Raw genomic sequence first — 18,771 nt, 5'->3', positions numbered from 1 at the left:
GAGAATAATTAAATGCTAAACCATGCAGGATTGATTCCAAGTGTAGGAAAAAGAAGGTAGGTCTGGACGGGCTCCAGTGATTGCAGAAGGCTTCACAGACTGTCACTTGAAATAAAGACAAGCTTTGGATGGAGAAGAGTGCTCTGGGCTGGGGAAGCAGCACCCATCAGGTTCTAGATGTGGGGCGGAGGAGGCATGTGCCGCAGATGGTGAGACATCTTTGGCCCTCCTGAGCAGAAGGTATTAGGGAATAGTGGGCAAATGTTGGGTTGGTGGGTTAGAGTAGGCCTTGATAGCCTTACCGAGGAGTCAAAGACAGGAGAATAGAAAAGTGGCACACACGGCTGATGGAAACGAGAACACTTGTGCTTTACTTTGAGAACAGTGGGGTCTGATTCCATCCATGAGAACCCAAGGGGAACGACCCCTGTCCTCTTCTTCTGCCCTCCTGGCTACCTCAGACTCTGCCCTTCAAAGGACAAGGCACAGAGGAGCTCCAAGGCAGTGTTTCTCAGCCTTGAAACCTGGCTCGTACAAGCTCCCATCAGCCATCTCGTGGGCTCAGCCTCTCCCTCTGGAAAAGGATGTACCAGGACTGGGAGGAGGGACAGGTGATTTATAGAGTTTTTAAAAGTTTCTCCTAGAGATTTTCACCTGCAGCTAGCTCCCAGACCCCCCTGCTACCCCGTAAAAATCACTGCTCAGCTGAGTGCATCCGAGGCATTGAGGAGAGGGAGAGAGATGCCAGTAGTGTGCAGGGCAGTGGGCAGGGAGGGGTGAGGCTGAATTACCCCTTCTTTCCCTGCTGATACTCTTTAGGGCAGATGGGAATTTGGCTTAGGATCTCTACTGTTAAAAAGCATCAGAGGGGCTGGCCCTGTGGCATAGTGGTTAAAGTTCATGTGCTCTGCTTCAGCAACCTCTGTTGAGATCCTGGGTGCAGACCTACACCACTCCTCAGCCATGCTGTGGCAGTGACTGACATATGAAGTGGAGGAAGATTAGCACAGATGTTAGCTGAGGGCTAATCTTCCTCAGCAAACAAAACAAACCCCAAAAATTAGAGCTGTAAGTAGCTTGGAGGGAATTTTCATCATAAACTTAGTACTCTGTGTGTGTGTCTCTATGAAAGAGAGAGTGTGTGTTTTGTCTATGTGTAGTATTTTCTACATAGTTTCCTAATTTTCTGTCTCTGGCAATAGATATGTTTTTTTTTGTTTTTTTTGGTGAGGAGGTTTGGCCCTGAGTTAACATCCATTGCCAGTCATCTTTTTGCTTGAGGAGGATTCTCCTTGAGCTAACATCTGTGCCAGTCTTCCTGTATTTTGTATACAGGGTGCCGCCACAGCATGGTTTAATGAGCAGTGTGTAGGTCCGCACCCAGGATCCAAACCTGCAAACCCCAGGCCACTGAAGCAGAGCATGTGAATTTAACCACTATGCTACAGGGCTGGCCCCATGGGCATTAGATTTTGAGCTAAATAAAGGCATGAACTATTATCAGGAAATTTTTGTTGACTGATAAAAAAATAAAATTGAGTTGGAAACAGGAAAAAAGCATTTTGGTAGAATATATCCTGAACTGGTCTTCTGAGCTTGGTTTGAATCTTTGTGTCATCATCAAAATGTAGAGAATAGTTTTGTTGAGTTTGAGGAGGGAAGAAAGCTTCAAATATAAAAAGCAAATTGTTTTTAAATTATAGGTACTTTCTACTGTGTGTAAACTACTTTTTCTATGGAGAGACCGTAGCAGATTATTTTGCTACATTTGTTCAAAGAGAAGAGCAACTTCAGTTCCTTATTCGTTACCACAGATTTATATCCTTTGCCCTCTATCTGGCAGGTAAGTTTAGGAAAATATTCTGTATTGATATGTAGCTAATATATTTTACATGTTTACTTATATTTGTGCTATTTAAATTCATAACATCCTTTATTTGTTACATTTTAATCCAGCTTCTCTTTTTAATTGTCCCACATATAAAGCTCTTTCTTTCGTTGTGGTCTTAAATGGCAGTCACTCCCTAATGGTGGCTAACAAAACTGCTCACTTAGTAGTTACTCCATATACTTGAAAATTTTCTTTGCAAGTTGTAGTAAAGAAACTTTTAAATATATGGATTGATTATTAACTAGGTATAATTTACAAGGAAATTTTCACATATCTATTGCTTTATTTGTCCCTAGGAAGTAGAGTTTTCATATAGAATTAATCAGGGTACTTAGTTTTCCTGACATGGTTTATTATATATTCATTATATATTTATATATGTAAATATTATATACATATTTGTTTATAGTATGCTATGCCATATGTTTTTATCATTTTGGATTAGGAATCAGATACTTAGGATAAAGTTAGAATTAACAGAGTTCTTCTCTATAAAAGTTTACCAATCATAAAAAAAATTTCTAGGAAATTGACTTGGATATGTACTTTTTAAGTGTCAGATTGCCAATGTGAAGCGTGGCTCCACCACTTACTAGCTGAATAAACATTGGGAAATTTAATTTATCTGTGCCTCAGTTCCTTTGTAAAGCACTTCAAGCAGTACCCAGCACTATTTCTATATTTGTTGTTGTTATTTTCACTTTTAAAGGAGGAAGTGAAATTTGTGGGTTTTCACTTTAGCTAGTAATAAATAGTTATTGTTTTAGCTCTTAGGAGTTTCTTAAGAAGTAATTTTGTCCTCTTAGTGCAACTTTGGAAACTGCGTACAATACAGGTGACTCCATTCCTCGTTAAGCTAGACACATACAGAGTGTATGGGGAAGTCCGTCCTGGCCGTTGAAAGTCTCTGTCTTATTCGGTGACTGTAATGTTCTTCTTCATGGTGCTCCTGCCTTAGTAAAGGCCCCTTCAGATCCTGGTCTCTCTTTTGTTTCTGATTCTAGGAAGGCAGAAAGTGAAACACAATCTGAAATGATAGTAGCAGTTTTCAGAGAATTGTTTTGGGGGCAGCGGAGACCTACATTTTCTGAAGCGTTTTCCTTTTTGTATTCAGGGGTTTTGTTCAGTCCGGTTTTCTAAGTCTATTACTTCATTTTTAAAAATTGTTTACTGATATATCTAAAGAAAGTAGATTCTTGGAAATAGGTATTGAAAAGCATTTCTGTTCTTCCGAGGGCAAAGGAAGTTATTCGTTTTAAGGTGATTATTCCGTTTTAAATTTTAATAGGTTTAGAAGAATCCTGATTAGAGAGATTAATGATGGCTGCTAATGGGTAGAATTTTGGGGAGTGGAACACTTGACTCTGATTCTGTGTTTATCACAGGACATTTGTGACATTTTTTTCTTGGTAGAAACTTTGAGTAGTTTCTCTCACTTATCAAACCAACATGTCTGATTTATTTTGTTAAATGTAAGGTAAATTCTGGGATTCTTTAGTATTACAGGAGAAAAGAATACAGTATCTTCTAGTTTATATTTAGACTGGCAAGACTTGTCTGGCATCTTGAGTTTTAAAAATAACATTAGCAAGAGAAGTGTCTCTAGTGGCTTCCGCTATTGAACCTGACCAATTCATTTTACTTTATTTTATGTGATTATTCTTATGATTACATAGCAAAAATTATGATTGGTTAAAATACAAATCATTTGTTGTCATTAATATATGTCCACTAGTTAAAAAATCAGTTTTAAAAGACTTATAATGTAAACAACAACCCTGCATCCCACTTACAGAATTTTTCCATTTTTCTAAGTAACATGCCTGTTTCTTAATTTATTTTAGGCATTATCTATTGTTTTCCTGTTATAACCTCTCTCTCTTCTTCCCACTCGGTTTTTTATTGTAATTGTTTATGTTATTAAACAGGTACCTAAAATATCACATCCTATAGAGCCAACTAGTATCTACAATTACATTTTCATTCTTTTACAACATTTTGTTTTTCCTGAATTTAACAACTGCTTCACCTTCTCTTTTCAACCTTTGCAATTTCTGTGTAGGAATCCTTAATTTTTCCTTCAGGTCTGTCACTTGTCTATTGATAATTCTTTCAAATGTTCACACAAATCAAATAGTGTATCATTTCCATTTTTTCTTGGAGAGCTCTGTCCTGGAGACCTCTGTGGTCCTGTCCTGTTTTGACTGGCTGCGTGTAGGCCTACTGCCCGCGTGTCCACATGATGTAGCCTCCCCATTTCTTCCATCCCATGTCTTTCACCTTCTGGCTTAACACCCTCGTGGTTTCCAGTAGTTTCCTATGAAATATGCTTAGAAGGTAAATGTTTTATGCTCATACATTTCCAAAAGTTATCTTTATTCTAGGCTCACAGTTGGCTGCTTTGTCTGGGGCTCGCTTTTGTTAGCAGCAGTAGACTTTGACTAAATACTCTGGTTTGGAAGCACAGGCCTCACCCCTGCCTTCCACCAAGCCTTTTCTGTTAAGTTTTCTCTAGAGAATACTCCCCGTTTTCCCTGATTTCTCAGGTCTCTAAAAGTTATCCAGTCTGTTTTCCAGCTCCCAAATTTTGCAGCCAGTTCTCTCCTGTTTTCCTTGACATTTCTTCAGTTCTCTTTGCTCTGTGGCTTTTTGTCTTAATTTCTTTTACCAAGATAGAATGGAAATAAATGCACGTGATCAAGCTGTCATTGTAATAGGGAAATCCTTAAGTAGTTGTCTTTCCCTTGGCTTAAAACAATAGTTTATTGTTTTCTCTTGGTCCTGTGGGTTGCCGAGGCGTCACTGGGCAGTTCTTACAGGGCTGCTCCCCTGGCTGCAGCCACTTGGAGGTGGTGCTTGTTTCTCAAGACTTGAGTGGGCTGGACGGCCCACGTGGCGCACACTTGTGGCCATGGTTAGTGCCGGCTATGGACTTGAGCACCTGTGGATGGCCTCTCCATGGGGCTTGGAGGTCCCAGAGCACCGTGGCTGTGTTCTGAATAGGGAGTGTGACAAAAGCCAAGTGTTTCAAGAGTCCTTAACTAGGTTGCTGTGTTCTTTTAAATTAGTTTTTAAAAAATGAAAACATAATGCCATGCACATAGTAAAAATTCAGACTGAAAAAGAGTACTCAGTGAAATCTCCCTCCTACCTCAGAGCCTTACTTACAATCTCCCGGGGCTCACTACTGTTATTGCAGAAAGTTTTTTAATATTCAAGCTTATACTTTTATATCCCCCTCCCTTTTTTTTTTGGTGAGGAAGATTGGCCCTGAGCTAACATCTGTTGCCAATCTTCCTCTTTTTGCTTGAGGAAGATTGTCGCTGAGCTAACATCTGTGCTAATCTTCCTCTATTTTGTATGTGGGTCACCACCACAGCATGGCTTGATGAGCGGTGCGTAGGTCCACACCCAGGATCCATACCCTCAAACCCTGGGCCCCCAAAGTGGAGTGTGTGAACTTAACCACCATGCCACTGGGCTGCCCCCTCCCCATTTTTTTAATACAAATGAGAGTGGACCACTCTGTACCTGTTTTTTCCACTTAAAGTAGCCTATGGATGGTTTTATATCAGCACATCTAAATCTCTTTTTTTCCTATCTGTGATTCTGTCTCTACTGATGTGCATGCAGTAATGTCTGATGGGTGGAATGTCAGAAAATAGGGTGACTGCTATTTACTTGGCTTACTTTCCCTTTGTGGTTTGCTGTAACTTATATATGAGAATAACTTCTCAATTGAGTAAAGACCATATAATTAATTTTGTTTCTTTTTATATATTTTATACATGATCACCTCCCAACTATCCCTTTTTAGTAATTGTTTGCTTCATACACTAAACTTTCTCACTGTACTTTTATAAAATAAAATCAATATTTCTTTTTTTTCCCAACTGATTTCTGTCATAGAAATAGCTCACCACTTGCTGTTTTAGGCTCTTGGAATCACAGAAGCTCATTGAAAGTCATCAGTGTCATTCTTTCAACAAACATTTGAGTGGTTTCCTAATGCTAGATACTGTGAATGTTGTTGAGGGTGCAAGGGGCAATAAGGCCAATAGTGTGCCTTCCAGGGTCTTGAAGCTGGTGGGACATGAGTCCCCTAGTGCGTCACGGAAACATGAGCAGGGCCCTCTAAGAGCGTGAAGAAGGAGAGGGAGGGCCTTACTCTGTTAGGGGATGGGAAAGCCATAGAAGGCCTTCGAGGAGATGGCAGGTATCACGAAGAGTAAAAAACAAGCAGGCATTTGCCGGGTGGATAGTGGGAAAGGGCGTTCCAGGCAGAGGAGCAGCTGCACAAGGCTTGGAAATGAGAGAGGATTGCATGCTCTGGGCTGGTGCCAGGCACTGAAGGTTGGAAGGGTAGGCAGGAGCCACGTCTTGAGAAGCTCCGTGTATCATGGGAAGGGCTTTATCCCTGGGAAACCACTGGAGGGTTTTAGGCTAAGAGATAATATAACCAGATTTGTAGTTAAATGAAAGATGAATTGTGAGACGTGAATAGGGTGACTACATTGGAAACTGCTGCTGTAATGCATGCTAAATAGAATGAGGGCCTGAGCCCTTTAGCTTTGTATTTAATACTAAAAGAGTTGTAAATTAAAAAGATAAAAATACTGTGGGCTGATCATAGAAACCAACTGCTATTTATGGAAGTCTATGAGAAAATTGCTTTTGTATCCCTAATTATTGGCTTAGAATGTACTTTTTGCTGAGATAGTTGTATATTTACATGCAGGTGTAAGAAATAATAGGGATATCCCTTACACATTTTGCCCAGTTTCCCCCAAAGGCAATATTTTGCAAAACTACAGTATAAACATCACACCAGTATAGTTACATTATTACAGTCCTACAAATGTACTTTTAAAATGCAACCTTGTAGTAAGCTGAGAGCTACTGCGTTAAATGATGAAACTTCCAATATAAATCACTCCTAGTATTCTATATCTATTATCATTTTATGTGTGCCCTAAATATGATCCTTTTAGACTGTAACCACCCACTTTGTGTCTCTCTTGTTTTTGTAATTCCGAATGCCTAGCACAGGGTCTGGCATTTAGGTTCCCATTGCCTATTTGTTGGATGAATGATCAAGAGGCTGAGAACATGCACATCCACACACGCTGCTTCTTAGAGATATTTTCTTGGCATCAGTGTTTGGTTTGCTGAGTCTTGAGGCCTTACTGGTGATTCTTGTGGTTAGCAACATTTATGAGCTTAGTCTAGCAAATGGAGTTAGATTTAAGACAGGAGCGAGGAAATTGAGCGCTCTGTTGAGACGTGTGGCCCTTTCTCTCAAGTTATGCTGTGGAGATCTTTGGAATTCTTTTTGTGAAACAGTATTCCAAGGGTCCTGTGAAAATTTCAGCTTTGCAGTGGTCACATGGCTCTGGAAATCATAGGTCTTAGCAGATTGAAAAAGCAGAGACAGCCCAAGCTATTTCATTGACATTGAATTTTATTAAAATAAAATGTAGGTATCTCCAGGTCTGACCCCCTCACCAAGGCCCACAAAATTAAATGGCTTGTCTAATATCATACAAAATGACTCAGTGACTATGATCTGGAAGTCTTTCTGACCTTTAGATAATTTTGTTGTAAAATGAATTTGACTGAGAGCAAAGAGAAATTCAGCGAGACTGAAAATAGTAGGACAAACATTTTCTCTCGAGTCTAGATATTTTTTTTTTTTAAAGATTTTATTTTTTCCTTTTTCTCCCCAAAGCCCCTCGGTACATAGTTGTATATTCTTCGTTGTGGGTCCTTCTAGTTGTGGCATGTGGGATGCTGCCTCAGCGTGGTTTGATGAACAGTGCCATGTCCGTGCCCAGGATTCGAACCGACGAAACACTGGGCCGCCTGCAGCAGAGCGCGCGAACTTAACCACTCGGCCACGGGGCCAGCCCCTCGAGTCTAGATATATTTTTAAAAGATGTTGGTGATTTGGATTTGGGGCTCTTTAAAACCAGAGCAGCCATGTGATTGCATGTCTAGCAGTGATGGGTGAATAATCTTGAGGTGATTGACCGTCTCTTTAGCCAACCAGTGATATGTATGTTATGTTTAGTTTGGGGGGTTTTTTTGCTTGTATTTTATGCATGGCTAACTATTTTGATTTCTTTTTAAAAACCCTAAGGAGAAGGTATGGCTTGAATATAATACTTGGAATTCAAGAAAATCAATGGACATATAAAATTGTTATAGCTAAAACTAATGCATAGTTAAGAATTTTTCCCCAGCCATCCTGAATATCTTTTATCTCAAAGGATGTTGATGAAGTCTTTAGAAAGATGTCACAAATAACTGTTCACAAAGGACTGTATCTCCAAAACCACTTACAGTTTTTGAATTACAGACTGTTAGAATCTGTCCACATGCCAGTGTCGTTCTACAGCTTAAACTCACCATGAAGGTTAATAGAAAATTTCTCTTTATCTTAGCTAATATAATGGTCAGTTTGCGTGACAATTTCTACAATGCATATTCGCTTAAAACTTTTTTTGAGCAACTTAGTTGTAATCTAGTGTCTGAATATCGGCTCACACAAGGCAGTATGCTTCTGAATTTATTTAACGTGATGTTTGCAGCGTTTGGAGTTTAGATTACTTAGGTCAGTAATGAAAACTATAGGCACGTGAAAGAGTGAGAGAGAAGTCAGTAAGCTCCAGTATTTAATCTTGGGTCTCTCTTAATATCTGTTTTTTGAATTAAGGACTACACATGTTTACTAAATTGGTTAATCACCAATAGCACATTTTAAAAATCTTTATTATTTTTTTATATTTCCTGCCTCTTCAACTAGCTTATGAGCTCCTTGAATAGGAATGCCTATCTTACTCATTTTTCGTATCTTGTATCTGGCACATCTTAAGCATTCAATGAATATTTTCTGGTTGTCCATTTTTCTGAAATTCCCTCTGTCATCTTTTGGATTTTTCAGTATCTTTTCCCCGCTTTGCTTCTCCTGACTCCTTTAGAAATGTCATTCTTTGTTTTTTTTGGACACGCCTCTCTAAATTTAGTCTGTTGGATGACCAGGTCTCCCTGACCACCTGGGAACTCCTTAATGCTGGGCAACAGGGTCTGCGCATCTTTGTATGGACAGCACCAGGCACAGTGCTGTGTACATAAACGGTGATCAATAAGTGTAACTAAACATAATTATATGTCAAGAACTGTATGTTAGGAAGCTTTATCAGTGAGTACTTTTATTTATAATACTGTAACAAATCCTGTAATTTTAATTGCAAATATAATCATACGCATTTTCTGTTAATTAAGGAAAAAGCAAAACTATAGATCCAAATGTACAAAGTTATCTTTCCCATAGATTTATTGAAATATAGTATATATGTATTTTTATACATTTAAACATAAAATATACACACAGCTATATGGTTGTGAATGAAAAGTAAATTCACATGTTTCTTTTTCAGATTGTTTTTCTTTAAAAATGATATTTAACTTTAGATATGCTAGGAAAACACTCTAACCAGCCACACTGCCCCCCCAAATTCAGAGAACTGTTTTATCCTAACGTACGTAGGAGTCAGATAATTGTATCCTGATTAGAGCACCCTAAAGAGCCGCATGTTGCTGGTTGATTTAATGGTGAAATTAGATCAGGTTAAAGTGAGTCACCAAGACTCTCCCGGATAAAATCACTATTAGGAAAATATCAAATGATTCTCCTGGTAATTTTGTTTGAAGAAATGCTTAAGGGTGAATGGTATTATATAATTTCATGAAAGAGAAAACCATACATGTTGGAGTAGTATTTGTGAGGAGATAATGCACAGTCAATGATGTTGAGAAGTTTCCAGGGCTGTGCTGGGAGAGTCAGAGGGGTCCCTTTGGACAAAAGGGTGAGTTCCAGAGGTGTCTGTCTTGTCTCTGCTGTGCTCCTACCTTATTAGCCTCTGATCCAGCTCCAGCGTACATTCACCTTTAACCGTGGACCAATGGCATAAAACAGCATAGACATTACATTATTACTTGAGCCACAAAATAAGTCTACCTGCTATAGAAGAAAAACTTAAAAGTAGTAATTTTTAAAGAGGTTTTTTATACTACTGGTGATTTCAGTGCCATGAATTCCATATTTTAATCCCCCCGTCCCTTGCTTTCTCTCTCTCAAGAAAGTGACATATGGCTTTCAGCTGTGCTTCCACTCAGAAAATGTTTCCATATTTTCTTATAGTTCAACTAGTCAGATTACTCTGTTGGTGACAAACGGGGTGAGGTAGGATCTGGCAGCCAGTAAGCATTCTCTTCCTTTGTCATTGTCTTTTACACCGACATTTCAAATCAGTTATGAAAAAATAGGTAAAGGCAGCTGCTGTTTGATTCTTTGGTCAGAGGAGTATCAACCTGGTTTACTCTGGTGGGTGGAATTGCCTTGGTAAGTCTATCTTAGATACACAAAGGCTAGTGTTATTTCATCTGGGATGGATTAATTGACAATTCATTTTCTGCCTCAGAGAACTCACCCTCTAAAGATGTTGCAGAACAGAATGCACGGGTGACTGTTTATCTGAAATTAAACTTGGTTTATGCATTTCCAATACCTGTCTCTGTAAAAAGATATTTATCTCTAGAAGTTTACTGATAAATTGGGCAGAAAGTGCTTCATATTGCCTCTCATTATTTTAGTGTATGAGTATTAGATTTCATCTAACTAGGAAGAATTTTTATTTAGTAAAATTTCATTGTAATAAATTTGTAGGATATAAACATAAACACTGTTTATAAATCTTGAAATTATTGAGTATTATGTTTCACTATAATTATTGTAATATTGTTCTGAGAAATTTGAAGTCACTGTTCACCTGACTCTTGCTGATAATGGTTTATGGAACCACATGACTCTTGAGAGTCAGTAGGATCTGAGAATTTACCTGCTTTCTAGCCCTGTGGTCCTCAGTAAATTAATGAAGTCCTTTGTGCATTTTTCTTCATCCGTAAAATGGAGATAGTAATAGGAACCTACATCATGGGAGTGTTGGAAGGATTAAATGAGTTAATACTTGTAAAATGCTCAGACAAGAGGCTGGAACCTAGTAACAAGGTTCCATAGATGTTAGCTGCCATCATAATTATTACTAATTTTTGTATTATGTAGAGATTGAAACATTCCGTGCACACACTTGATGGATTGATATAGCAAATAAAGTTTGTTTAACTGAAATTCAAGATCTGTTTTTCCATGTTCACATATTAGCAAGGGACTAATTCACTTAATGCAGGGGATGTTTATTGAATTTATGCCATGGAATATATTAGGCATTTTGGAGAATACAAGATGGTTTCCCTCAAGAAACTTACTTAAAATGCTTAGTATAAGAGGGGAGGAGATGGCTTATGAGTAAGTGGCTGAAGTGTAGCTAGATGGGGTGCAGAACACTGGCTGATTTGAGCTCAATGAGTCTTACACTTTGTAACAAATTGCATAACAGGCACATGTTTTTTGTTCTTGAACAGGTTTCTGCATGTTTGTGCTGAGCCTGGTGAAGAAGCATTACCGTCTGCAGTTTTACATGGTGTGTATTAACCATTCTTCTGTAGTCACTATCTAAAAGAAAAACCCTTACCTTTATTTTTTTTTCTGCGGTGGAAAAATGTAATCTAATCTGCTAGTTGATGTCTTGCCTGAACGTGAGGGATATTTCAGTTTTGGATGGCTATTAAATACGAAAGGTTGAAGCTAAAAAATTATTGAGGATTTTAAAATTTTAACTGTTTTCAAAGTTTCCTAAAAAATTTTCTTTCAATATTTTCAGAGGCTATAAAATTAAAATCAAGTATTTGGATTCTCTAAATTTGTAGAAATTTGAAGCATTTCTATAGTCTCCTGAACGTTTAGTAAGTCTGAGAAACATCAACCATATTTTTCTAAGGAAAGTAACTATGTTTACTTGCTCTTAGCCTGAGCATGAAAGGAACAGAGCATATATTTTCTCGGTACCTATGGTTAGTCACCTAACTGTGTAATTCTTTTTGGCCTAAGGTATTTTATTAAGTATATCATAAACAGTGTTCAGTGTTTTATGAAATTTATCACTGTATATTGAACTTATTTCTTTAAAAGGTAGCTAATTATAAGACACTAAAATGCAAAATGTAGTATTTTGACCTGTGAATTCATGTATTAGTGAGGCTTATTTTCGATTTGGGGTGTATTTCCTATTCTTTATGCCTTGCTTTTCTCCTTTAGGACATCCTGCTGAGCATTGTTAGTGGAAAATTGTAGTGTTTCTTACATTTTTAATTTCTGGGGATCTTGAGAGGAAAGAGTAAAATTCTCAGTGAAAATCTAGAAACCATCAAACCAAGTTAGAAATAAGAGAATCTCTTATGCAATCTATAAAGAAGCCAAAACATAATGATATACGCTGAAATTTACAGTGTTATAAACCAATGTGGCCCCAATAAAATAATTTTTTAAAAAATAAAAAAAAAGAAACTGTGGTGTACATATATACAATGAAATCCTACTCAACAATAAAAAAGAAGAAATCATTGATATATGCAGCAACAAGGTTGAATCTCAAAAGAATTATGCTGAATGAAAGAAGACAGCAAAAGAGTTCTTGTGTGATCCCATTTGTATAAAATTATAGAAAATACAAAGTAATTTTACATAAAATTATAGAAAATACTAACTAATTGGCAGAAAGCAGTTTAGTGATTGCTTGAGGATTGAGGGTGGAGGTGGTTTGCAAAGAGTCACAAAGAAGTTTTAGGAATGATGGATATGTTCACTATCTTGATTATGGTCATGGCTTTATGGGTGTACACATATGCCAAAACCCTTGAAATTATACACTCTAAATATAAGCAGTTTATTGTATGTCAATTATATGTCAGTAAAGCTGTAAAAAAAAGAAATAATAGAATCTCCTATGGAAATATAAATGATGCCTATTGGAAAAAAATTATTTATGCATTCTGAAGCAACCAGGGTAAAAGAGAATTGGATCTTTTAAGTAGATAAAAATAAAACAAGACAACCAAGATACTATATTGTTTGCTGAAAAGGGAAGCAGGTTTATTAGAATATATCAAAATCCTAAGAATTTTGAAAAGTCATTTTATAAATTCCAATCAAAATTATGAGACTAGTACATAGAAACATTAGATTTTTTTTTTTTTCCCCACATTCTACCTATTCTACTGATGATGCTAAAAGTCGCTAATGTAGCCATCTCTCAGGCTGGATGGAATTGATGAAACACAGAGACCTTTGAAAATTAGAAATTGAGTTCTGTCATTGAACAGAGCTGTGAAGGTCAACTTTGAAGTGTCAAAATTGGAGTTTAAGGGCAATTGATCCTTGCTGGTTTGGATCATTTGAAGTTAGAATTAACTCTTTATGGGAAAAAGTTACCATAATGAACTCTGAAAGAAAAATAGTGTGTAGCATTTTTTTTTTAAATTAAGGTTATGATAGTTTACAACCTTGTGAAGTGTTTAGCATTTTTAATAACTGCAGAATGCAACCAGAGTAAAATGTTCCTCTCTCAATGACATAACACCATAAATTTCTCATTATCATTTGAATCTCATGATTCAAGACTATGGCTTGTTTTTTATTTGAGTTTTTTTTAATTTAGTAGTGTCTCTCGGTATTATTAGCATACCATTTATGTATAAATTAAGATTACTTTGGTCAAATGTTTTCATGGTTCCAGTTTTAAGGTTCCAGTTTCATGGTTCCTCCATATTTTAAGGTTCCAGTAGGCACCAAAATAAGTATAATTTACTAACAGCATTTATTTTGACCTTATCTTACAAAATTTGACCAAAAGTCATGCTAGAAATTTGTTTCGAAATTGCTCTTGCTTCCTGGGCTGCACTGATCTTGTGTTCACTAATTGTTGTATTGTTGGGCTATTAACAGTTCGCATGGACTCATGTCACTTTACTGATAACGGTTACTCAGTCACATCTTGTCATCCAAAATCTGTTTGAAGGCATGATATGGTAAGGGGATGGTATTATGCTGCTTTATATTATGTCGTAGCACTTTTAAAGCTCTTTCACACTGGACAGAATCTTATAGATTTCTACTAAAATGTACTATCTGTTGTTGCTCTATTCCATTAAAATATCTTCCCGAGTTTTGCTTACTATTTGATAACTGAAGACAAATGCTTTGTTAACACCTGGAAACCTTCCTTATTCAGGTACCAAATAAAATGCAGGAAGTCCTCATAAAAACTCCAAACAATTAATTACGTTTTCAGGTGTTAGTACACCTTAATGTGACTTTTTACAAAGCATAGACTTTGAAAAGAATATATTATTTACGTGGAATGCAAAAAGAACATGAAAGTTTGCTTTTCAGCGGACAGTGTGCTGGTGATGCATTTTCTCAGGGAGAAAGTTGGCTAGGTTCTACTCTGCCTTTATATGGGAGCAGGTGTCCAGATGTCAGACGTATGGAGTTCCTTGCTGTATAGCAGGGGCTCGCAGATTCAGGAAGCATTTTTATTAGTTTAAAATTATAAAAATTATTATTAGTTAAAAATTAGAGTGGAGAAAAAGTTAAGATTTTAAGAAATCTGATCATATTTTCCTCATATTCTTTTTAAACCCATTAATTAAAATCTTTTATAGTTGATGGGTTTTGCCATGATAAATTTATTCCCTTAACAGCTTCATGTTTTTTACTAAGGGGTGTGTGTGTAAACAATTAGAATCATTTTAAGATTGTTTTCCATATACAGACTTTTAATTGATGGGGGGCAGTTACTGAAATTAGTAGGTTCTGTATAATTAGCAGGGTTTAATGCAACTATAGGCTAAGATAGAATTAAAATTGATGTTTTCCTGAAAGAGAATTTGTATTAAGAGCTTGGTATAAATTTATCAGGTTATTCTGTCTAAACAAATGACTCATTTTCATTTTTAAAGGCTGATTTAAAAAAATTCTTTATATTGTTATGACTTGTTCTCATAAAACAGAAATTTGAATGTCCATAGCTATAGAAAATGATTATTTAATATTAAAGTTAAGTTGATTTTTTAATATTTTCCATGGCAATATTCTCCTAGTATGTTAGCTTATTTAGAGATTTTTGCTCTGCTTAATTGCTAAATGATCAAATTTGGTTGATATGGATTGTTTCTACTAATGTTTTGGCAAGTGTTGTGTTCTGGACTAGGTGCACTGTAGTCCAAATGGTTATTGCAGTGGTTCATTATGAGTCATAACCTGTGTAAATATTTGTCGCTTAATTATATGGACTTTTTTCTGCTGACCTTTTTTTCTTTAAAGGTTCCTTGTTCCAATATCAAGTGTTATCTGCAATGACATAACTGCTTACCTTTTTGGATTTTTTTTTGGGAGAACTCCATTAATTAAGGTAAAGGAAAAATATCACAAGCAAGCCACTACCATAACCTTAAAGATTAGCCACTGGAGAAAATGTCCAACAATTTGGTGCTGTTGCACATTTTCGCTTTCCGAGGTGCTTTGATCTTCCTTGGCTGGGCCTGCTGGCCACAGTGCGGGGGCGGTGAGCCGTGTTTCCCAGTGATTCCCTCTGGGTTCTTCCTGGATACTCTGTTGCTCCTCAACAAGGACTTGACTCCATCACTTATGCTGTCTCTTGTGGAGGCTCACTTCATCTTCCTGCTGCTTTCTTTCCCTTTACTCTTGTGCAGTTCTTCTTCATTCCTCTCCCCAACGACCCTGTCAACAAGCCTTGCCTTGACTCTGCTCTCCCCTCAAGCTGTCTCATCCATCCCTTCCTTTACCAAATTTTTTGAAAGTGTGCATTACACCATCTTCATATACTCGTCCATTTGTAAAACTATTAACACCCAAGCTCATTTCAAAAAATAATTTGAGGCCCTACAGTAAAATATTGATAATGCAAGTAATAAGGAAAGGTTAAGATGAGGGAAAGGAAAGTGCACCTGAACAGATCATGTTGTTTTGCCTTAGATTTGGTTCTGTTTACAGTTGCTGGAGGCAAAGAGAGGAAATGAACTAAGTTATACAGTTCTCATTTCGGGGAAGAAAGAAACAAACCAATTCCTCATGAAAAACTGACCTTTTTCTAGAACTGATTTCTTTAAGAAAAGCTTTTACAGTCTATACAGAAATCAAATGATGTACACCTGAAATGTATATCATGTTATAAACCAATGTTACCTCAATTTAAAAAATTAAAAATAAAAAATTTTTCATTTGGGGCTTTAAATAGGATTCGCTCAGTTCACATACTGGGCTAAATATTTAATACTATTCCCACAAATATATTAATTGGCTATTTTGATGTTATTATATGAGGGCAGTTTTGGGGGGACTGAGATAGATGTTCAGACAGAAAACCTCTTCTTTGTTCAGAGTGATATAAGGGTAGCTTAGCGCTCCCAGAGGAATGCATGGACTGCCTGTTCCTGAGAAAACCTTGCGTAAGTTCTTCCCCGCAAAGGAGTCCGGCACACAGCATCAGACTGAGCTGTAGCGATACTGGCAAGCAAGCTATATATTTTGTAAAAGTTTCTAAAGCTGCTTTAGCATAAGAGGAAGTGATTTCATATTCAAGAGGTCTTGGCTTCGGAAGCCTTCAGAGAGGCTGTGATGGCTGTGGAAGACTCCCCGTCTGACGTCCAGCACAGGTTTCTAGTGGATCTACCAGGCTGGATGAGTTGTATAATACACCCAGATGTAACTAAGCAAGTTAACCCCTAAATCAATATGACATGGATCAATTTAATCTGATAAGCTACGTTTAAAAGAATCAGCAGGCACTTTCGAATTTGAGTCAACTCCTACTTCATGACAATCATACTGAACTATCCTGAGAGAAGGTATATATCAATCCCTTCTCTATGGCAGAATTGTTATCAGATTTGTCAGGAAACCATTTCTGCCAACACTGTTGGCTTTGGGCTTTATGAACATCAGCATGAAAGGTAGAAAGAGCTTATGTAGCTTAGCCTATCATCCGTTTCTATCTGCAGAAACTTCCTTCTGGTATTTATTTGGCTTCTGCCCCTGCTCCACTAAATGGATCATCACAGAGGCCGTCAGTGATTTCCTGATGACCGAATGCCCACACATCAGTCCTTATCTTATAGGGCACCTCAGGCAGTTAGCACTGTCCACTCTTACATCTTTTCCTCTTGCCCCTGCATCACCAAGTTCTCGACTTCCCTCCAGATTTCTTTCCTTGAATGCCCCATTGACTGAGAAACAATAGCCCAAATTTGAAACAAACAGTATCTATTCTTAGAAGCACAGCATGTTCCTTTCTTCATGGAGACAGACATAGATTGTGACCAAAGGGAGAATGATATGTGAATACTTGTAGTGCGAAGACTGTATCTGGGGCTGTGGAGTATTTTACCATTTCAGAAAGAAGTGTGTGGTGTGCATGGCATTTTGGGAATGTATGAAAATCTGGCGTGCTGCAATGTTCATGCTTTGTTATACATAATCATTCTATGTTTAGTCAATTGTAGGTAGACACAGACCATGTGTACTTGGAATGAATATATCTCATTCTTATTTCAAGAACTACACTATTATGGGGGTTTATATAAGAATAAAAGCCATGGGACAATTATTTCAGTATCTAGTTTATAGCCCTTTGAGAGAAAAAGCAAATACATTGAGGCTATTTATAGAAATAAACATTCACAGCATGTCAAATGTTTGTGGGCCTAATATCTGTTAGACACTACTACAGATATTTGCACAAATAAATCAGGATCATGGAATTAAGGAAAAAGCGTTGCAAAGCTATTCCAATAAGAAAAAGTAAGGGGAGATGTATAAGGTATTGTGGGAATTCTTTGTACAGAGTTTGCATATGTATTTATGTGTTTTGTGAGTGCAGTAACTTTTTCAAATTTTATTTGACCTTTTTTAGTTGTCTCCTAAAAAGACTTGGGAAGGATTCATTGGCGGTTTCTTTTCCACAGTCGTGTTTGGATTCATTGTGAGTTTTACTAGGATTTTAATTTTATTTATGTTTTGGAAAATGGTAGCAAGTTTATTAGTCTATTCTAAACCTAAAAAGTTAAACCACAAAAAGCTAATAGTGTATTTTTTTGAAAGCCACTAAACAGAATCTAGTCTCTACCCCAGTAGCTCTCATCCTGGCCTCATATCAGAATCCTCTGGGGGAATTTATACAAAATCTATGTCCCAGCCCTATCACAGGTCAATTAGCCGCTCCCCACCCCCACCCCCCATTCTACTGGACAGCTAGGACTGAGACCCGCTGCTGTGCTGTTGTGTTTTGTTAGTTTCCAGCAGCGATCCTGCCTTGTGGGGGGACACAGGTGCTGGGACAGGTGGTCGCTTTGAGTGAAGGCAGAGAGTGCAAATGATGATGAAGAGCTCTGCCTCGTTAATACGTGCCAGCTCCTTGGCTTAGTGGGTACTTCTGCTGTGAGCCCAACTTACAGGAAAAGTGTTAAAAATAATTGATGTTCACCTTTAGCCATGAATAGTGGATATTGTCAATGTTTTAAAAATTAATTTACAGTTACAGAACTTAGGTTTTTATTAAAAGATGTCTCATGAGAATGAATAAAGGTACAGTAAAGTGGCTGGATATAAGATAAATATACAAAAAAAAAATTTACTGTTAGGAAGTTAATTCTTTTAAGAGTCTAGTTCCCGACAGTTCTAGAATATATCCTATAGTCGAATGTAGAGTGACTAGTAACAACATGGAACTTTGAGAGGGAGCAAAAATACAAATAAATGGAAAGGTACCAGGTTTCTAGTTGGGAAAACCACCATAATTTCCTGTTTAATTTATAAGTTTGGTTCATTCTCAATGAAAATGGTAATAGAATTTAATAAAATTATTTCAATGTTTTTGTGGTAGATAATAATTGATAAATAGAAT

The 18,771-nt window shown here is 37.1% G+C and overlaps 1 protein-coding gene across 1 annotated transcript in view; it reads left to right on the top strand.

Annotated features, from left to right (window-relative positions):
- The window catches only part of CDS1 (CDP-diacylglycerol synthase 1), a 61,383-nt gene that overhangs the window by 30,529 nt on the left and 12,083 nt on the right, over positions 1-18,771 (top strand). The window contains exons 5-9 of the mRNA XM_014854129.3: positions 1,704-1,843; positions 11,375-11,433; positions 13,794-13,876; positions 15,174-15,261; positions 17,782-17,850. Coding sequence (XP_014709615.1) covers positions 1,704-1,843; positions 11,375-11,433; positions 13,794-13,876; positions 15,174-15,261; positions 17,782-17,850 — 439 coding nt within the window. The remainder of the gene's footprint in view (positions 1-1,703; positions 1,844-11,374; positions 11,434-13,793; positions 13,877-15,173; positions 15,262-17,781; positions 17,851-18,771) is intronic.

The sequence above is a fragment of the Equus asinus genome, chromosome 3, assembly GCF_041296235.1.
Source record: "Equus asinus isolate D_3611 breed Donkey chromosome 3, EquAss-T2T_v2, whole genome shotgun sequence".
Taxonomy (NCBI): Eukaryota; Metazoa; Chordata; class Mammalia; order Perissodactyla; family Equidae; genus Equus; species Equus asinus.
Note: the sequence above shows the minus strand (reverse complement) of the source record. Positions and strands in the feature narration are given on the sequence as shown.